This window comes from Macrobrachium rosenbergii, chromosome 7 (genome assembly GCF_040412425.1).
Source record: "Macrobrachium rosenbergii isolate ZJJX-2024 chromosome 7, ASM4041242v1, whole genome shotgun sequence".
In the NCBI taxonomy this organism is placed as follows: domain Eukaryota; kingdom Metazoa; phylum Arthropoda; class Malacostraca; order Decapoda; family Palaemonidae; genus Macrobrachium; species Macrobrachium rosenbergii.
The window spans coordinates 34,532,178-34,552,319 of NC_089747.1; the positions used below are offsets into that span (position 1 = coordinate 34,532,178).

The following is a 20,142-nucleotide window of genomic DNA, read 5'->3' on the forward strand; positions in this document are numbered from 1 at the left end:
GCCTCCCTCTGTATTGCTCTCCAGCGCCAGACCCTCTAGCATGGGCAACGGATGCGATGCTCCAGGACTGGTCAGACCTGGAGGTGCACGCCTTTCCTCTGTTCAGTTTAGTGAGGGAAGTCAGAAACAAGTTCAGGACTTCCCATCACATGTCGGTGATTCTGGTGGCCCCCTTTTGGCCTCAAAAGGAATGGTTCCTGAACCTTCTGGAACTTCCACAGAGGATAGATCTGCTCAGACAACCTCATTTCAACCGGTTCATCAAGGTTTATCCACTCTCGCTGTGACAGGTTTCAGACCGTCAGGAGGCTTGTCAGAGTGAAGGGGTTTTCAAGAGAGGTTGCGAATTATCTACCAAGCTAAGTGGGCAGTATTTCGTGGATGGTGTAAGGAACGTAACATTTCTTCTACCTCTATAGCCCAACTAGCTGAATTTTTACTCTACCTGAGATCTCCCCCGGGTCTGTCGACATCTACGATCAAGGGCTACAGATATATGCTGAACTCAGTGTTCAAGCATAGAGGTTTGGACCTCCCCTCAAACCCAGATATTTCAGACTTAAGTCCTTTGACATCACAAAACAGAAATCGCAATCTCCTGTTTCTTCAAACGTAGATATAGTACTGCATTGGTTATCAGGCCCTCCTTTTTAACCAATTCACGTGTCTTCGTTTATGGATTTTTCCAGAAAGACTCTATTTTTAATTGCTTTAGCCACAGCAAAGTGAGTCAGTGAATTGCAGGCTCTGGATAAACAGGTTGGTTTCTCCCAAGAGAATGCAGTATGTAAGTACATCTTAGGAGGTTTTATTAGCTAAGAACGAGAACCCTTCTTATCCATGGCCTCATTCTTTTTTCATTCAAAGTCTTATAGAACTGGTGGGACCTTCAGATCAAGAGAGAGTGTTGTGCCCAGTGAGAGCATTGAGACATTACCTCAAGAGAACCAAAAATATCATGAGATTTTCATAACCTCTGGTGGTCAGTTAAGAATCCTGTGCACCCTCTCTCCAAGAATGCTATCTCATTCTTTTTGAGAGACATTATTGTGGAATCTCACTTGGGGATTCAAGAGGATATTTACCTTTGTTAAAGGTAAAAACCCATGATGTGCGGGCAGTAGCCACATCGTTGGCTTTTAAACACAATCTCTCTCTTTCTACTATTATAGTCGACTAATTGGAAGTGTTGCTGGGTCTTCGCCAACCATTATTTACATGATGCTGAAACATTGTTGGAGGACTACAGTACACTAGGTTTGTTCTCCGCAGCTGGCATGGCACTAGGGAATGAGGTGTAGGGGTGACCCTTCTATTTTCCTCTATCTCCTAGCCTTGTTTAAGGTTGTTGAGTTTTTTGGGAAGCCTGGAGGTACTTGGTACCTTGAGTACCCTCCGATCTTTGTTTTTTAATGGGTGGGTAATAAGTATTTAATTGATGTTCAGGTGGTAATTTTTTGGTTGGTGTATTTTCATGCCCAGGGCAAGGACAATCGTTTTGTTTAGCTTTGTCAAGCCATAGGAGTACTCCCTGACCACAAAGCTCCCACTGAAGTAGGGACAATTCCTGACATTATTGGTCATGTCCCTATGGGTTGAGATGAGCAACAACCAAGAGGCAGTATCTTCCTGTTCTTGCTCTCTCCCCAAGTAAGGTTACAACAAGCATTACCACAACACTAGCTTTTTATCTATTTCAAATGCATTTCCATTTATAAATGTTTGTTGAGTAGTACATGTCCATGCTTCCCCCCACCTATCAATGTAGGATTCAGCTTTGTAATTACTTGGTAAGTTAGATATATAAAAATGACATTTTTATAATAAAATAAGGTTTATATATACTTACCAAGTAATTACATGATCGGAGCCCGCCCCTCCTCCCCGCACATGGATATAGAGCATAAACGAACTGAGCTCTTCAGCTATGTTGTATGTGTACTTCCCTGAAAGTGGACGGGGCACTTAACTGCAACAAAACAGAAGAGCGTTACTGTGAATTTCAATTCTAAAGCTGCCATTAAAGTAGTAACAAGTAGAAACTAATAGCTATGTAATTATTTGGTAAGTATATATAAAACCTTATTTTATTATAAAAATGTCATTTTGTACCTTGAAGAGCCCTGATTCGTGTGGTGTCTTTCATTACATCATCTAATGACTGAGGTTATGTTTTTGTTTCAGCTTCCAATACTAGCGGAACCTAAAAAGTTCAGTGGAGTAAAAAATTTGTTCATGATATAGAAAGACGTTGTGGGTAACCACATGTCACTATGAAATTATAAAACTGTGAAAGTTTTGACTTTTATCTGCAAAATGTTATACAATTAATTCTCTCTCTCTCTCTCTCTCTCTCTCTCTCTCTCTCTCTCTCTCTCTCTCTCTCTCTCTCTCTCTCTCTCTCTCTCTCTCTCTCTCTCTCTCTCTACGTAGGTTTTGAAGAATATTTTACATGGTTAGGTTTCTTTCATTTTGGTCAAAGTTAAATTTATTAACATAATTTATGAACATCCACAACAGATACTGAACATATTTATATGGAAGTTACACAGTCTATATGCTCTCAATATGACAAAGAGTATACCTGGGAGATCAAGTCTCAGTGTATGGGAATGAAAGGACTTCTTGTTGCTAGACATATAATCGACTCCCTTAGTCTTCCATTGAGGGTGGAGGAATATTCAAAAAAAGTGGCAGAGCTTTCAAAGACAGCATTCCAGAATGCAGATCTCTTACCAGGTATTAATTTTGATTTATAAAACTTGCATGAAAGACATGAAAACATTTCCTATTACATTTGTTTACAATCAAGGCTTTGCTGCAGGTGTGAATGTCTCCTTGCCATGTAATGTTGGGTCTTTTTCTGTATAATATTATTATTTCTGATATTGTGATGCAAACTATCTGTTTTTGCCTAAGCCTAAACTTATTACTTTAGGGGTGAAAAAGATGGTTTAAGGTCATTGGTGTTCTGAGCCTGTTGCAAGGTTGGTACAGTGGAAGATTTTTTTATCACTAGTTATGTTGATTTCTGTAGAAATGTTAACTTTTGAGGAGGAAGGATCTTTAGGTAGGTGAATTTTGTAGCCTTGGCAGATTTTTGTGGTCTTTCAAAACACTTCATTCGTACTCAATTTTTTACTTATTTGCTTAATTGATTTCAGTATATTTGCTGCTATTTACAACAGCTGGATCATCTCAGATACTACATGGAGTGGGGACCCAATAATCAGTGTTCAGACTTAGCCGTTTGCTAGGGACTGTGGATTTAGTTCCTTTGCTTGAAAGTATATTATTTGGAATGAATCTTACCTACTATTTAGCTTATATCTTCGTGCCATTAAGTCTGATCATCATACAAAATAAAAAAGAATAATGCTTGGCTAACCTGCTAGGACTGTCTGTAATTGCCTGTTTCCCACCAGGTGGCACTGGAGTGATTACATTCTTGTCAGAATTCTTCATGCTGTGTCCTTATGCAGACAGTGTGAATTGGGGTTTGTAAATATTTTGACGATTTCTGGCTGATTTTCTCGTTTACAGTCTTGCGCTTGTTTTCTGTTTTTGCATTATGTCATCTACAGCAAGGAGAGATGAAAACATCAGACTGTATTGGAAAGCGTTTGTGGAAACCGAATGTTTCGGTTGTGCATGGGTTTGTAGCCAATATGTTAGCCTAGCTGTTGAGGCACGAGTGTGGGTTACTTGATGTAAAGATAATAAGGAGTGATCTGATGAGAGGGTGAAATTATGTGAAACATCGGTAGATGCTAGAGGCCAATAGATTACGTAGACAATTCGTTACGGCACCCCATAAGCTTACTCAGTCTTTTCCTTTTGGCTTCTGGTGTTGCTTCTCCTCCTCTGTTATCCTACCTGGTAGCCCAGGTTAATTCCTCACACTCCTTCTGGTCCTCCCTCTTTTGCTCCCTATGTGGTTCAGGAGAAAAATAATAGGTAATTGAGAAATGTGCTTTCATTATGGTGAGAAATTTGACTATATATTAGGACACACACACGTATGTAGCGATCCACCTTTTTCGATTTCCACCCTGAGATAGAAGGTGTCGAAGCCTTGCCATCTGTCTGTAGCCCACCCTGTCTGTAGCTTTCGTGCGGGCCGGATGTGTCTTTGAAGTGCTCTGCGTAAAAGTGTCTGACTTGAGCGATCTTCAAAGTGAAAACGAAGAAGAAGAAGGAAAAAGAGAAAATAAGTACTATAGAAATTAAGTCAAGTAAAGGGAATACCAGTCTATCATACGAACATTTTCTCATAATTATCAATGCAGCACATAACGATGCAACTCTAAAGAAAGTACTGGAGAAAGCTGAGTCAACCCCAATCGAGAGAGAGTCAGCAACCTGCGGACTTTGCTCTGGAGAAGTTGTAGATGAAGGAACTTGCTGTGATACTTGTGACACTTGGTTTCATTATGGATGCTCCGGTATAGAGCCCAGATACACACCCATACTTGGTAGTGAGAACTTAGTGTACATCTGTGGTAAGTGCAAGAGGCCTGAACAAAGAACACACAAAAAAACAGGTTAAAACAACAAGAGATGGACACTTATTTGTAAGATTTCCCGACAGGAAAAACTTAGAAATGGCAAAAATGGAGATTCAGGAAATCAGCAATATATCTGTAAATGAGAAAGGTAAACTTAAACCAAAAATAAAAGTAGTCTATGTCCCAAAGGACGAAGATGACATTGTTGGTAACATTGTAAAGAAAAATCCATGGATAAATAACCTCATCTCTGAAAATGACGACCTAAAAATTGTAAAGGAAATGACAACCAAAGATGACAAATATAAACACTATATCATCAAATGTACACCACAAATATGAAAGGCTATATATGATAGGGGTGATAGATTGTTTACACTGTATAGCCTCTGCAAAGAATATGACTGTTACATGCCCTATCTGTGCTATAAATGTCAGGAATTTGGTCATAGCGCAACAAATTGTAGAAATGACCAAGCTTGCCCTAGATGTGGTGAAAATCACAAATCAAATGAATGTGCTAGCAGCATCTTCAAGTGTAAAAATTGTGTAAAGAAAGGCCATAGTGATACTAAACATAAAACATATGATGGCAATAAGTGTACAGTATATAAAGAATATGTATCGAAGGTGAAAAATAATACTGACCATGGCTTTGACCAATAATCTTCTAGGCAATTTAATAAACATACAGTCTGTAGAAAATAAAACTAACACTATTAGAAACCTGATTAATGATCCAGAAGTGAAGAATATACAAGAAGAATGCAAATTTAAAAAGGAACTAAAGACTCTCCTATTCTGTAGGAGCCACAATACTGACGAGAAAACACTGAAAGACAATTAGAAAATATAAGAAGCACCTTATTTCAAAAATGTACATGGGCCTGCCAGAGAGGGAATTATCCCTGTGGAGGGCTCTACACAAAACCAAACAAAGTGAACCCTGGGTTTGTTGGTCTTCTTCGCGTACGGGGAACCATGGTGTCTCGGTACCAAGGTCTGTGCCTTTGCCGCCTCTCTCAGCCGTCTCTCCAGTTGGGGTTCAGTGCGTTCTCTGGATGAGTGTAGTTTGCAGCCATAGTTGTCGGTGTCTACAAATCCATTTAAGTATTCCTACTGTATTCATCTTTAAAGTGCATTTAGGGAAACTTTCTTTAGAAGATATGGAGCTCACATTCACCAGCTCGCGTCAATTGTTTTTGGGAGAGTGATAGTGATGTGTGTGAACTAGTAGGGTTTTTCATGATTAAATACAATTTTTATGGTAAAAAATGAATTACTAATTTTCAGATATTAATATTAATGTAAACACAGCAAAATATCAATAAAATAATTAAAATCGCAAAACAGCTTACCAGTGCTCATAAACATCTCAGTTCAACTCTCTCTCTCTCTCTCTCTCTCTCTCTCTCTCTCTCTCTCTCTCTCTCTCTCTCTCTCTCTCTCTCTCAGTATATCCTTTAATGAAATATAGCAAAGTATCAATAAAATGTTATTTCACCTACAGAATCCATTTATACTGTATTATATTGATGTATTATCATCGTAGCATGTATAAAAAGAAAAACAATCGTCTCGACATTTGTAACTGTTTTTACTGTAGGTACTGTACGTGTGCCCATATTTTTACTTTCTCTGATTTATTGAACTGTACTTCATTACAAGTTTAGTTGACTCTCTGATTATCACACATATTATAACAGTACGCAAGAGAATTTTTAGCACTGGTGATGTTTCATCTCTAATCACTGTAAAAATATTTAAAATACAAATTTCATGCATAAGCAGCACAAGATTATACTGTACTCTATTCCCCAGCCTGTCAAGTCAAGTCTCATCCCCACCTACTGTGCTGAGACTCCATGTGTAAATGCCAGCTCTCTCTCTCTCTCTCTCTCTCTCTCTCTCTCTCTCTCTCTCTCTCTCTCTCTCTCTCTCTCTCTCTCTCTCTCTCTCTCTCTCTCTCAATATGAGGTTACTGTATCATAAACTTTTTGGTACAAACTTGAAAATAATCATTCCATTAATACATTCGTTTCTTTTAGCAACTAAAAAATTATTTCCCTAATTTTTTTGGTAGCAGGCTCAATCAGCTGATGCTCAGAATGTAAACATTACAAATATTGAGACGATCAATTTTTATTATACATATTACGATGATAACATCACTATAATACTGTACAGTACAAATGGATTATGTAAGTAAAATAACATTTTATCGATATTTTGTTGTGTTGACAGTAAAACCCCCGTATTCGCTGTCTCACGATTCATGGACTCACCTATTCGTGGATTTCTTTATGGAACACATATACACATTATTCGCTGAAAATTCGCCCATTCACAGTATTTTTCACTGAGAAATATCTACTAATTACTGTATTTTCATCTCATTTTCATGACTAAATGCACGTTTTGCAATAAAATTATTATAATACTCAGGTAGTGCTCAAGTTATGGTAATTCGCCTTACGATAATTCGATTTTGCAATGGGGTAAGCAATTAATACCGATACGACAATATTTATAAAATATTTTTCAATTTCGCGCGGGCGCAGGCAGCAGCAGAATCAGACAGCAAGAGAGACCAAATTACAATAGACCAACTTCTTTTCCTCCACCTCTTTATCCCATCTTCTAGTTAAAAAAGTAAAAGAGAATGATAAAAATATTGTTAGTAATATTATACTCTTGCGTAAAAGCATACAGCCATAAACAACTGGCCAAGAAACTGTTGTTTTGCTTATCACCGAATTGGATAACAACAGCCGTTTTGCTTGTATTTCAACCATCGTATGATAATACACAATTACCGTAGTTATAGTACAAACAAGTTAAGTAGAATAGAACTGATATATTTTTACATTATGCCCTTATTCGGTATGGATAAAAGATCGGCAACGAAATATACTGCTAAATTTAAGCTGCAAGTTGTAGCTTAAGCTGAGAAAACAATGTCAGAGAAAGCAATGTTCAAGCTGCTAATGACTATAAACTATCATGCATTGGCAAAATGGATGAAAGTCGACTGTAATTAAAATTTGAGAGAAAGTATTTTAATCAAAACTACTGGGCATGAAAGAACACAATACTGTTATTTTTACGCCGATAAATGATAAATACGTAAAGCTCGTATTATGATGAAATCAAGTGAAACAGCGAACGGAATCTTGATTTTTTTTTTACACAAAACAAACGGCCAACATCATCTATTAACAAAAAAAGTAGCTAAGTTATTTCACAACAAGACGTATTTAAGTTGTATTTCAACTTAAAAACACTTCATATAAAGAAAAATAACTTTGCCCTATGTAAGTAAAGTATCTAGAGATTCATTTACGCTAACTAGAAGCAAGAAAAGCATTCTGAACTGAGTTAAATAAAGCGAAATAAACTTACCATGTAATCTATTTCCAAACATTGATTGTTATGATTGCAATTTGTAATACAAAAGCAAAATAAGAATATGTACAATATTAGTGGATAGTGTGAATTAAGGCATAACATTTTAAAAGATCCATGGAAAAGATGCATATTCATTATGTTGATGTTTGTATAATACAATATGTGAATATAGAGTACAGTACTGTACTGTATAATGTAGGCTAGGCTACCGTTTATGTAAATGATATACCACAGTGTAGGCTTAACTAATTCTTGTTTGTTATTCAATTTCTCTTTGTATTGAATTATCATAAGTCACTCTGCATGAACCTTCAGAATTAGCTGATATTAACAATTACTATACCATTTATGTATAGTGTATACTTTATAGTGTAGGGTAGGCTACTATATATGTATACTGTACATGGTACCGAATACCCGAGTATAGGCTAGGCTACTATATATGTATACTGTACATGGTACCGAATACCCTAGTATAGGCTAGGCTATATTCAAGATACGTTTTTTCGAACAAACGATGGGTTTTTTTTTTGGAACCTAACCCCATCATAAGTAGGATAATACCTGTATAAGTATTTATAGTTTTTTTTTTGTGTTTGAATTATCAAAATAGGCAGTTCTAAGCATTTTTAGAAGGGTTCTAAGTATTCGTGGGTTTTAGCTATTCTCTATTCAAAATTCAAGCTGCTGCCAACTACAGTTCCTTCAACCAAGGTCGGCAGAAACAAAATGAAGCTCTTTGCCATGTCGTACTTCTTCTTTCACCCGAAAGTGGACGGGGCACGTTGTCATACCCAAAACAAACTAGCGTGACCTGTAATTTCAAAATTTTAAGCTGCCAGTTAAAAGAAACTAATAGCTATGTAATTACTAGGTAAGTATTTATAAAACTTTATTTTATTTATTTATAATAAAAATGACATTTTTTTAATGCATATCTTTAAATATTTAAGCACTGTAAAGTATTTAACTCTACTTGTGAATTCCCAGTTTTTATATATATAAGTAACGTACCCAGTAATTACATAGCTATTACAGTAGTTTATTTTAACCGGCAGCTAAAAACTTTGAAATTGCAGGTCACGCTAGTTTGTTTTGGGTATGACAACGTGCCCCGCCCACTTTTGGGTGGAAGAGAAGTTACATCATAGCAAAGAGCTTCATGTTGTTTCTGCCAGCCGTGGTTGAAGGACTGTGGTTGGCAGCAGCTTGAATTTTGAAATTAATACTTTGCTGGATGCTTGTTCTATCTACAGTTGGTGAAGTATTCATTTTCATAGCCTTTTGGCACAGTTTAGATAGTGTTAGGCGAGCTTTGATCATTGGTTTAAGACTTTTTGCCTGTTTTTTTAGACTTGCCTTTGTAATTTTCCAGGATATCTGACACTAGTAGTTCTAGTATTAAGTATTGTAGCAAAGGCTGCAATACTAGACTTACTAAAGAATCCTACGACTCTCACACTGTTTGTTTTCAGTGTAGGGGACAAATATGTTCAGTGGATTTACGATGTGAGGAATGTAGTGACTGGGATTTAAAGAAGTGGAAGACTTTAGATTTACATCTTTAGAAACTAGCTAGAGATAGGAAGAGGAAAGCTAATGCTAGGGAATCTAGTAAAGCCTTAGCTAGTCAGGATCCATCCACTAAGTCAGATGCAATTGTACCTGTAATTTCTTCCGATCCTATTCCATCTCCACCTGTGCAATCCTCTGCTTTACGTGCCTCTCATGTTTCCGATCCCAACACCATCATCAGTCTGGAGTCAAAAATCAACACTCGCTTTGAATTAATTGTGCAATCAATCACTAAATTTGCATCATTTGTGAAAGTGTTAATGGACAAAAGTGAGTCAGAGCACCCCATGGCGCCCAGTGCAAGTGCAGTGGTAGTGGAGGAGGTGGCTGTTCGGCCGGCTGATTCTCCTAGGTCAAGGTCCCTAACATACTCCCCAGCACCTGGGAGGAGTCAAACTGGTAGCCTAAGGGAGGTCGGTAGGGTCTGCCCCCGAGCAGCCATCCCCTTGGTTCAGTCTGGTGATGAATACCAGACTGCAACCAAAGGCCGTTGGAAAGGCCTTCAAGTGAGTGCTCACTGTATGTCCTCCAGTTCCGAAGAATTTAGTCCCAGGCACGCACGGCGTTACGTGGACAAGTCACGCCTGCTGAAAAGGCATGCATTGGACTTCGAGATTTCTTCTGCTGTTCCTTGTAAGGGGGGGCAAGGATTCACGCGCCCCTCTTGCAGTCAGTGGGATAGCCCGGAGCAATTCTCTTCTGCTACATCAGACGAGGATTGTAAATTGGCCTTGGCGCATAGACGTTCTTCGTTGCACGAGGGAATCCCTTCATCAGGAGTTGTGCACCCAGCACCTTCACCTCTACAATCAGCGTCCAAGCGGCCAGCAACTAGCATCGAAGCGCCCAAGCTCCCACTTACAGATGAGCGCCCACTGGCGCCCGTTCGCCATCAAGTTTCGTCAATGGCTTCCGTCTCTACAGTACTCCCTGAGCACCCATTGGCGCCCGCTCCTCCACCGCATCATTGTAGTCTTGTCTCAGACAGTGTCCCTCCTTCAGTTGACCCGATTCAGAGCAAACTAGATAATATTCTAAGTTTGCTTCAGAAGGCTCCTCCTACAGCTCAGACGACCGCGGACTTATCGCTTTCTCCTGTTTCTTCTGAAGAAGAGGTCATTCCAGATCAAGATGCTCCTTTGTCGGCGTACTCTGCGTTATTGAGGTTCCTGCTAGCAACCTTCCCAAGCTTCTTTTCACCAGCTACTCACTCCTCTCCTGCTTCAACTTTATGGAAGCTCCCTCAGCTGGTTCTTCGAGGTTACCGAAATTGGTTCTCTCCTCTTCAGCAAAGAAGGCACTGAATGAAGTAGAAGGGTGGTTCACTGAGAAGAGGGAACAAGGTAAAGCAGTTTTTTGTTTCCTGCCTTCCAAGTTGTCTAGGTTGAGTTATAGGTTTTATGCAATGGGAGAAGCTCCTTCCCTGGGAGTCTCTCCTTCCTCTCAGGGAGACTTCTCCAGTCTTATCGACTCGGCTAGGAGATCAGCTTTCTCCTCAGCCAAAATTATGTTTTCAGCTTCGGAACTAGTTCACCTTCTCAAGAATATTTTTAAAGTTTTCGAAGTGATGAGCTTCCTAGACTGGGCGGTGGGCGCACTAGCATGCAAGATTAGAGACTGCTCCTTTTTACCTCAAGACACTACTTCGGATATCTTAAGAGTACTTCCCTGTATTGACGGGCGTTCGCGACAGTACACAGGAGTTAGCTGATCTTTACGCCATGGGTGTACTTAAGAAGAGAGAGCTTTGGTGTTCTTTTACTTCAAAAGGCATCACTCCGTCTCAGAGATCAGCCCACTTCTCCGCCTTGGACAAGATGCATCCTTTTCCTCAAGGACCTGCTCTCCTAATCTGCAAGACGCCCCAAGGATTCTTCGGCTCTTCCTCCCAGATCTTCATCTCCGCTGCAGCCTTCTCCCATTCTAGAACATATACTAGAAAAAGAGCATATACCCGTTTCCCACAGCTTTCCATCAAGAAATCTTCCTCCAAGTCTTCCACCAAGAAATGAAGATATAGGCCCCCATACTCAGGTAGGAGCGCGGCTCCTCCGGTTTTGGGAATGGTGGGAACAAAAGGGAACGGAATCCTGGATAGTGTGTGTCCTGAAGGAGTGCTGCACTATCCCCTTTTGAACAAACCTCCTCTAGTCTGCAAGCCTGTCAAATTAACGGCTTACTCTCCAGGCTCAGAGAGATTTGCTGCTCTCTTGCTAGAGGTCAAGTCTCATGTTCAGAAAGAGGCTATAGAGGTTGTGTAGGACATTCATTCTCCGGGATTCTACAACCATCTCTTTGTGGTGCCCAAGTCATCGGGGGACTGGAGATCCGGTTTGGGCAAAGTGCACTAAATGTCTTTGTCAAAAAGACAACATTCAAGATGGAAACAAACCAATCTGTCCTTGCATCCATTCGCCAGGGAAAATGGATGGCGTCCATCAGCATGCAGGATGCCTACTTTCATATTCCAGTGCGTCTGACTTCGAGAAAGTACCTCAGGTTTGTGTTTCAGGGCAATTTCAGGCTCTGTGGTTCGATCTCTTGACGGCTCCTCAAGTGTTTACCGGGGTATTGGCTCCCCTAGTGAAATGGCTTCATTTGATGGGGATAAAGATCTCTCTATACCTCGATGACTGGTTACTACGTTCCCGCTCAGAAGCTCAATGTATGGAGGACATTCGTACAACTCTTCTCTTGGTCCAAGAATTGGGTCTCCTCATCAATCAGGACAAGTCTCTCCTGATTCCATCTCAGGAGATTCCTTATTTAGGAATGATGATCAACTCTTGGGATTTTTGGGTTTTCCCAGTTCCAAAGAGAATAGACAAGTGTCTTCAGACAGTTAAAGTTTTTCTGGAACTAAACTCTTGCTCGGTCAATCAATGGGTGAGTCTTCTAGTACTCTCTCGTCCATGGAACAATTCGTCACTCTGGGAAGACTACACCTGAGACCTCTACAATTCTTCCTCAGAGCCAGCTGGAACAGGAAAAAGTTTCTGGGTTCAGTTGTGTTCCCAATAACGGTAGAAATCAAGAAGGATCTTCATTGTTCGAGTTCCAGGAAGAGGCTATCAGAAGGGAAATCTCTTCTACCTCTGAGCCCCAGCCTAGAGTTCTTTTCAGATGCGTCGAACCTAGGTTGGGGAGCTCTTTTGGGGTTAAAAGAAGTGTCAGGTACCTGGTCTCAAGAACAGCAAAACTGGCACACCAATGTAAAGGAGCTACAGGCAATATTTCTGGGCCTACAGTGCTTTGCTTCAGAAATTCAGGGGAGGACAGTAGCAGTGCATTCAGACAGCACAACGCCACTGGCGTACATCAAGAAAGAAGGGAGAACCCACTCTTTCTCCCTGTATGAAGCAGCAAGGGGTCTTCTTCTCTGGTTACACCAGAACAACACACAAGTGACAACACGGTTTATCCAGGGGAGACTCAGCGTTATGGCGGACGAGTTGAGCCGTCAGAAACAGTTCCTTCCCACGGAATGGACATTAGACCCATTGGTTTGTCTGGATCTGTGGAAGCTCTTGGGGGGGAACCCATGATAGATTTGTTCGCATCCTCCAGGAATCACCAACTTCCTCTCTTCTGCTCACCAGTACCAGATCCCTTAGCATGGGACTGATGCAATGTTGCATGACTGGTCAGGCAAAGATCTGTATGCCTTTCCCCCATTCAGTTTAGTGCGACAAGTCATCAACAAATTCTGGTCCCATCAAAACCTGTCCACGATTTTGATAGCCCCTTCTGGCTAGCAAAGGAGTGGTTCCCGGATCTGCTGGAACTTCTTGCGGACTTCCCGAGACTGCTGCCACAGAAGCAACAACTTCTCAGGCAACCTCACTTCTGACGGTTCCACCAAAACCTTTCTTCTCTGTCCTAACAGGATTCAAACTGTTAGGTGACTGCTCTGAAAGAAAGGCTTTTCAAGAGTGGCTGCAGGCACGATTGCGAAGTGCAGAAGACAGTCATCAGATAATGTCTACCAGTCTAAGTGGTCCATCTTCAGGTCTTGGTCCAGACGAAATAACATGTCCTCTTCTAATACCTCTGTAACAGAATTAGCGGACTTTCTTCTGTTCCTACACTCAACTAAGGGACTTACCACCTCTACCATTCAAGGTTGCAGAGCAATGCTTCGCTCGGTTTTCCGCCATAAAGGAATGGACTTATCATCTAACCAGGATTTGTCCGACCTTATTAAGTCCTTTGATACCGCAAAGCTTAAGGAAAAACCATTGTTGTCCTCGAATCTAGATGTGATACTTAAGTGGCTGGCCGGTTTGCGTTTTGAGCCCATTCAGTCTATCTCTTTAAGGGATCTTACCAGGAAACAACATTTTCTGGGCGCCTTGGCCACTGCCAAAAGATCCAGCAAAATCCATGCTTTAGACAAAAATATCGGATTTCTCTAGGGAAAAGCTTGCTCCTTTTCCCTAGATTTTTTAGCCAAGAACGAATCACCATCGAATCCATGGCCTCGTCCTTTTACGATCAAGAGCTTGTCCCAGATAGTAGGCCCGTCTGAAGAAGAACGAGTTTTCTGTCTAATAAGGGCCCATAAGTTTTATCTTCAAAGAACGAAGACTATTCGTGGTACATCAAGGAACCTTTGGTGTTCTGTGAAATATCCCTTTCGACCCTTATCTAAGAATGCCATGGCATTCTTTCTCAGGAACTTGATTTCAGAAGCACATTCCATGGTGACCGAAGACGCTCTCCTCTTGCAAGGTAAAAGCCCATGAGATAAGAGTGGTCGCTACGCCTTTGGCGTTTAAGCGCAATTTATCTCTCACGTCAATTGCGCAATCGACGTTTTGGAAGTACAAGTCAGTGTTTGCATCTCGTTACTTAAGGGATATTGAAACTACTTACGATCAGTGCAATACCTTGGGTCCGTTTTACACAGCTGGCATGGTGTTGGGGAGGAGACGTAGAAAGCAATGTCCTTTCTTTAATCTCTTCGCCTTCCTTAGGGTGTTGAGTTTTTTGGGGAGCCTGGGAGTACTATATACTTGGAGTACCCTCCAGTCTTTTGGTTTTAATGGTTAGGTATTGGTGTTTTTAATTTGTTTTTTGGTGGTTATGGTGACTATATTTGTTCTGGTTATTTTGTGTGGTACTGTGCCCTGGGCAGGGGCATCTTGTCTTCTTTGTTAGCCCTCGGAAATTAGTCCATCACTACAAAGCACCCACTGTAGTAGTAGGCCCTCAAGTCTTTACCGCCTTGCCTCTACTGGATAAGATGAGCGCCAACCAGAGGCAACATCTACCTGTAGCACCTCTCTTATCTGGTAAGGTTCAACAACATTGATTCATTGAGAGCAAATTTCTATTCTCAAACTCATTACTATTAATAATGTTTTGGGGTAGATATATCCAACCTTCCCACCTCCATTCAATGTGGGTATCAGCCATGTAATTACTCGGTAAGTTACTTATATAAAAATGACATTTACATAATAAAATAAAGTATTGCAATACACTCCTGAACACCTGAATTAGCCCTGGTTACCTACCAGCCCGAACTATATCCCCAACTCATTACCCACTAAGTGGGTAATTAACTGTCAGCGTTACCAACGCTTACAGGAAAATCCTGTCAAATGAGTTACCTAGCGTACCATTGGCAATGCTGCTGCAAGTCCCGGCTGTGTATGGCCGAGAACCTCAATTGCTTTTTGTTCGCTGTGCTGCTAGGACTTGTCCTACATCAGGCGAATTTTTGGTTATAAGCCTGACCCCCTTATTTTTGTTTTTTTTGGATTGGATAATGACTTGGACTGGTTTTGATCGCCCCCTTCTCTCCTGGATTGTTCTTTCTCTGGATTTTTGGACCTTCTCTCCCGTTTTGACTTGGCCTGGCTTGGATTTTGAAATGGATAAAATGGATAAGACACCACCCTTGGACAACTCCTCGGCTTCCACATCTGCTTCTGCCGTGACGACGGAGATCGCTACCGCTGGAGAAACTGCAGCCCATCGTTCGTGCACCGCCTGCAAGAAAAGGATGAGTACCCTTAAAAACGACAGACATTCGTTGTGCATAAATTGCAGGAAGGTACAATGTAGCGTCACATTGCGAGTGTAGGTCATCGTTGACACCACAGATGGAAGATTATCTCAAGTATAGGAAATCATTAGCTTCTAAGAGTAAACGTAAGGACTCAGCGGTAGAGACTCAGGGTTTTGACAAAGAGGCTTTAGAGTCAGAATTATTTAGGAAATTAGAAGACAAATTGTCAGCCAGCATGTCTAGTTTGTTTTCAAGTTTCATGTCAAAACTAACAGAGATAAAAGATCAGGAAAAAGTTAATAGGGACACAGAACCTAATCGCTCTTTTTCAGCTCCCCTGCGGTTCCAGAACCAGCCCTAACGGGTGCCGGGGTCATGGAGAACCGCAAACCTCAAGGTAGGATCTACTGGCCCCCGGCGCGGAGCAGGCAGTGTCAGCAGCAGATATCCCCTTTCACCCTGGTAACGTAAGTCCTAAGGTAAAATCTAATTTAGGATTGACGCAGACAGTTAGAGATAGGACGGTAGTAGAGAATCAGGAAGATAGGTTGAAGGTGCAGTCGGAGTCAGGTGTCATTAAGGTTGCGGCTCCGTTGTTGGATCCAACAGCGGTTCTTTTTCCCGCAGTAGGCTCTCTGCAACAAAAGGTTGCAAAATCGGTAGAGGATGATTCAATTTTGGTTCCTAGCTCTTCTGGTGTGGATAGGTTGGAAAGTATCCCTTTCTCTTCTTCTAAGATTCTGTTTCCCCCTCGGGACAAACCTTCGTCCCTTTCAGAGTCCAATTCAATAGATCAATTGCTGAACATTGCAGAGTATAATGCTGATCTGTTGGGACTCTCTAAAGGCTACAGATCTTTGGTCAGAAATTGTTTTAATATTGGGTTTTCCAACATTTTTGTGCATGTTTTGAAAAATCTACCTGAATTCACAAATGATGCTTTACAGGATTATCAGGGGGGAACAGAATCAGTCTATTTTCTTTCCTTAAAATCTATGGCCTCTTCTGTATCCACAGACATCTCTTCCCCTATGGTTTCAAAATCTTCTATGGCTTTTTCTCAACCTTCCGTTTCGGGTCATTCTTCGGGGAGACTTTCGGTTTCTTCTCTCGCTCATCCGAGCTCTCTACCATTAATGGACTTGCCTTCGGGACAATCTTCCACAAATCATATGACTTCTCATCCTCCAGAGCTAGTTGCTGCAGCATCTGGCAGTGTGACTGTTCCCGTGTTCAATGTTTCGGCTCCGGTAGTCTCAACAATCACTCCGGTAGCTAGGTTTACTGGTAACCTATCATCCACAATCGCTTCGGGTTCGGCGCCTCGCAGTTTCCCATGCGAAACTCCTGTGAGCTCCGGCCCGTCTGGTGCGTTCTCTACATGTATGACGTCATCGTCAGGGTCTCCGGTGGTTACCCCGAGTGTGGCTTCTTCTCTCTTCCCTCCTACTGTACCTTCCTTCTCTACCTTTCCAACAGGTGTCTCTGTTCCTCCGGTTAGGACAGTTTTTGTAGGTTCGGGTTCGGTTGCGGGTCAGCAGGAGTTTTTCCCACCTTGTTCTGCTTCCACAAATAGCGGAGTGTCTGCTGCTGCGATTCCTCATCCGCATGCTTCTGTTATTCAGCCTAGTTCGGGGTTGGCGAGTATTGCGGCTTCTCCGTTTTCTGAGGTGGGCGTGGTTCGCCCAGGTGTGTCTGGCTCAAGCGTACCTCCACCGTTGTTGGAGAGTGCGGGTTTTGCGCAACCCTTCTCGGCTGCCCGCAACATTGCGGCTGATTCCCCAGGTGTTCGTCTTGTGCAGTCAGGTATTTCGTGTTCCGGGTTAACTGATCCAGCGTTTTCTAGGGGTCAGCCTGTCTCTGTTCCTGTCTCGACTTGGTCGGATCTTTCTGATAAGGATTTCTCTTGCGAGTCAGAGGATCCGGTACCGGAAGCCTGTTCTCCTTCAGCGAACGAGAACGAATACAAGCGGATGGTGGACTTCATTCATGCTCTTTACCCACAGTCCAAGGCTCCGAAGAACCTTTTCAACCTAATCAGGCGATGTTTGAGTCACTGTTTGCGACGAAACCAGTGGTGGCTCATGCACCAAAGAATCTAGTTTGGTTTGGCCGTGTTGAGCAGGCATTGAGGGAGGCAGATGGTAGGTTAGCGGCATTAATTGGGTCAGGTAGGCAGGATTCCACCTTGCTTCCTTCTCGTAAGGGTTTTTACAAGGTTGCGGGTAACCCTTCTGCGGGTGTTAGGGTCCCTCTTAATGAATCAGTGGAAGCTCTTCTATCTAGGGTCTCTTCTTCGAATCGTTTGGTTTCTGTCACGGCAAGAGAAGTGGGTATTTTGGAAGACACTTTTCGTACTCAGTCGGAGGCTCTATCCCATTCGATGTGGATGTTATCTGGTTTAATGGGGTTCCTTAAACAGGACGGTTATTCTCCGTCGGACCCGGTTTTGTTCGACAACCTCATCACTTCGGTGTCAATGGGACTGGCCTATCAGGCAAACATTTCAGCCGGTTGTACGACCTTCTTCGGTAAGAAAAGGAGGGATTTCTTTCTGAACCATCTACCTCCGCATTATCCAGATATTCACAAAAGGGCTCTGTTGAGAGCACCTTTGGCGCTCAGCAACAGTCTTTTCAGGGAGGAAGATGTAGCGTCGATGGTAAATTTCGTTTCCTCTTCTTCAGCTGTCGAGTCACAACAAGCCATGATTCGAGAGGTTCCAGGATGACATCACCAGCCAAGCGGATGTGTTCCAAATCACCAACCAGGTCCCCTAAGAAAGTCCGCTTCTCATCCAAGACTTCAGCTTCTGCTTCAGATCCGAAACCTTCTGTCCTTAAGAAGGGTTTCGGAAATAGAGACACTTCCTTCGTCTGCACCGGTAGGAGGTTGCCTAGCTCCATTCTGGGAAACCTGGAAGGAGTATGGCGCGGAGAGTTGGGTAGTGGAGGTGTTAAGGAGGGGGTACAGAGTCCCTTTTCGTTCTCTTCCTTCCCTATCCAGTTCACCGGTTCATCCTCCCAGTTATTCCCCTTCCTCCATCAGGGGAATAGCGTTAGCAGCAGAAGTCCGAGCCCTCTTGGAAAAAGGGGCATTAGAACCCGCTCCTTCTTCCCCAGGTTTTTAAGTCGTATTTTTGTGGCTCCAAAGTCGGGAGGATCTTGGAGACCCATCATAGATCTCTCAAGTCTCAACCGGTTCATCATCTCCCCGAAGTTTCATATGGAAACTTCTCAGTCGGCGCTGCGGTCGGTCCGGAGAGACGACTGGATGATTTCAGTGGACCTCAAGGACGCTTATCTCCAGGTTCCGGTCCATCCGGAATCTTGGAAGTTCCTTCGATTATGGGTCCAACTGGAACATTTCAGTTCAGAGTCCTCTGCTTCGGTCTGACCACAGCACCTCAAGTCTTTACGAGGGTGATGTCTCCTATTTCAGAGATAATGCATCGTCAGGGTTTCAGGATGAGGCGATACCTTGACGATTGGTTAGTTCAGGCTTCGTCAGTAGAGGAAGTTTTGCAGGCGAGGGACTTCTTACTGAATTTGTGTCAAAAGTTGGGAATACGCATCAACTTAGAAAAGAGTTCTTTGATTCCAGCTCAGACAAAAATGTATTTAGGAATAACGATTCAGACGCGTCGTTTGAGGGCTTTCCCGACGGAGGAACGAGTTTTGGCAATTCTGAGCCAACTAGAAACATTCAGATCGAACAGAGCGCAACCTGTGAGCTTATGGAAGAGCTTGTTGTGCAGGATGGCCTCCCCTCTCTCCTAACTCCAGGGTCGTCTCGGATGCGTTCTCTTCAGGCATGTCTCAGGAATCGCTGGGACTTTCGGGAAGAGAACGTGTTCATAGTCTGGGACGATTCTTGCCTTAAGGATCTTCGGTGGTGGTCAGAAGAATATCATCTGACCATCAGCGTAAGATTGGACTCCCCCATTCCAGATTTCCATCTGTACACAGATGCCTCGGATCAGGGTTGGGGAGCAACCCTGGAGGAATGTCAGGCCAGAGGCCTTTGGACGAATCTGGATCGGAGGGAGTCCATCAACCACAGAGAACTACGAGCAGTAGAAGAGGCTCTAAGCTGCTTCGCAGATCAGTTAAGCAACAGGACGGTAGCGCTCTTTTGCGACAACGTAACTGCTGTGTCATACCTCAAGAAGGAGGGGGGGACAAAATCGCAAATTTTGAATCAAGTCGCCCAGAGAATTCTCCGCTGGTGCGAGTGCCACAGGACTACTCTCATTCCTCAATTCGTGTCGGAAAATTCAACGTTTTGGCGGACGCCCCTAAGCCCGATCACAAGAGGTTCTAGGGGGGGAATGGACGCTAGTGCAGGAGGAAGTTCAACTTCTATTGAAGAAATGGCCAGCAACCATAGACCTGTTCGCTACGAGACTAAACTTTCGCCTCCCAGTATACTTCTCCCCAGTAGAAGATCCCATGTCGTTCGGGACGGACGCCATGTTGCATTCTTGGAACGACATGCAAACATATGCATTCCCTCCGTTCGGAATGATTCAACAAGTGTTGATGAAACTCAGGAACTCCTACAACGCCGAGATGACGTTGATTTGCCCTTTCTGGCCTCAAAGACCTTGGTTCCCGGACCTTCTCGATTTACTGA

The 20,142-nt window shown here is 42.5% G+C and overlaps 1 protein-coding gene across 3 annotated transcripts in view; it reads left to right on the forward strand.

Annotated features, from left to right (window-relative positions):
- Positions 1 to 20,142, forward strand: part of LOC136840295 (pseudouridine-5'-phosphatase-like) — a 232,969-nt gene that overhangs the window by 43,245 nt on the left and 169,582 nt on the right. Inside the window, exon 2 of one of the 3 annotated variants that reach the window (XM_067106979.1) lies at positions 2,521 to 2,739. The exons of the other annotated variants lie outside the window; for them this stretch is intronic. Within the exon in view, the coding sequence (XP_066963080.1) occupies positions 2,521 to 2,739 (219 nt within the window). The remainder of the gene's footprint in view (positions 1 to 2,520; positions 2,740 to 20,142) is intronic. 3 annotated transcript variants of the gene reach the window in all.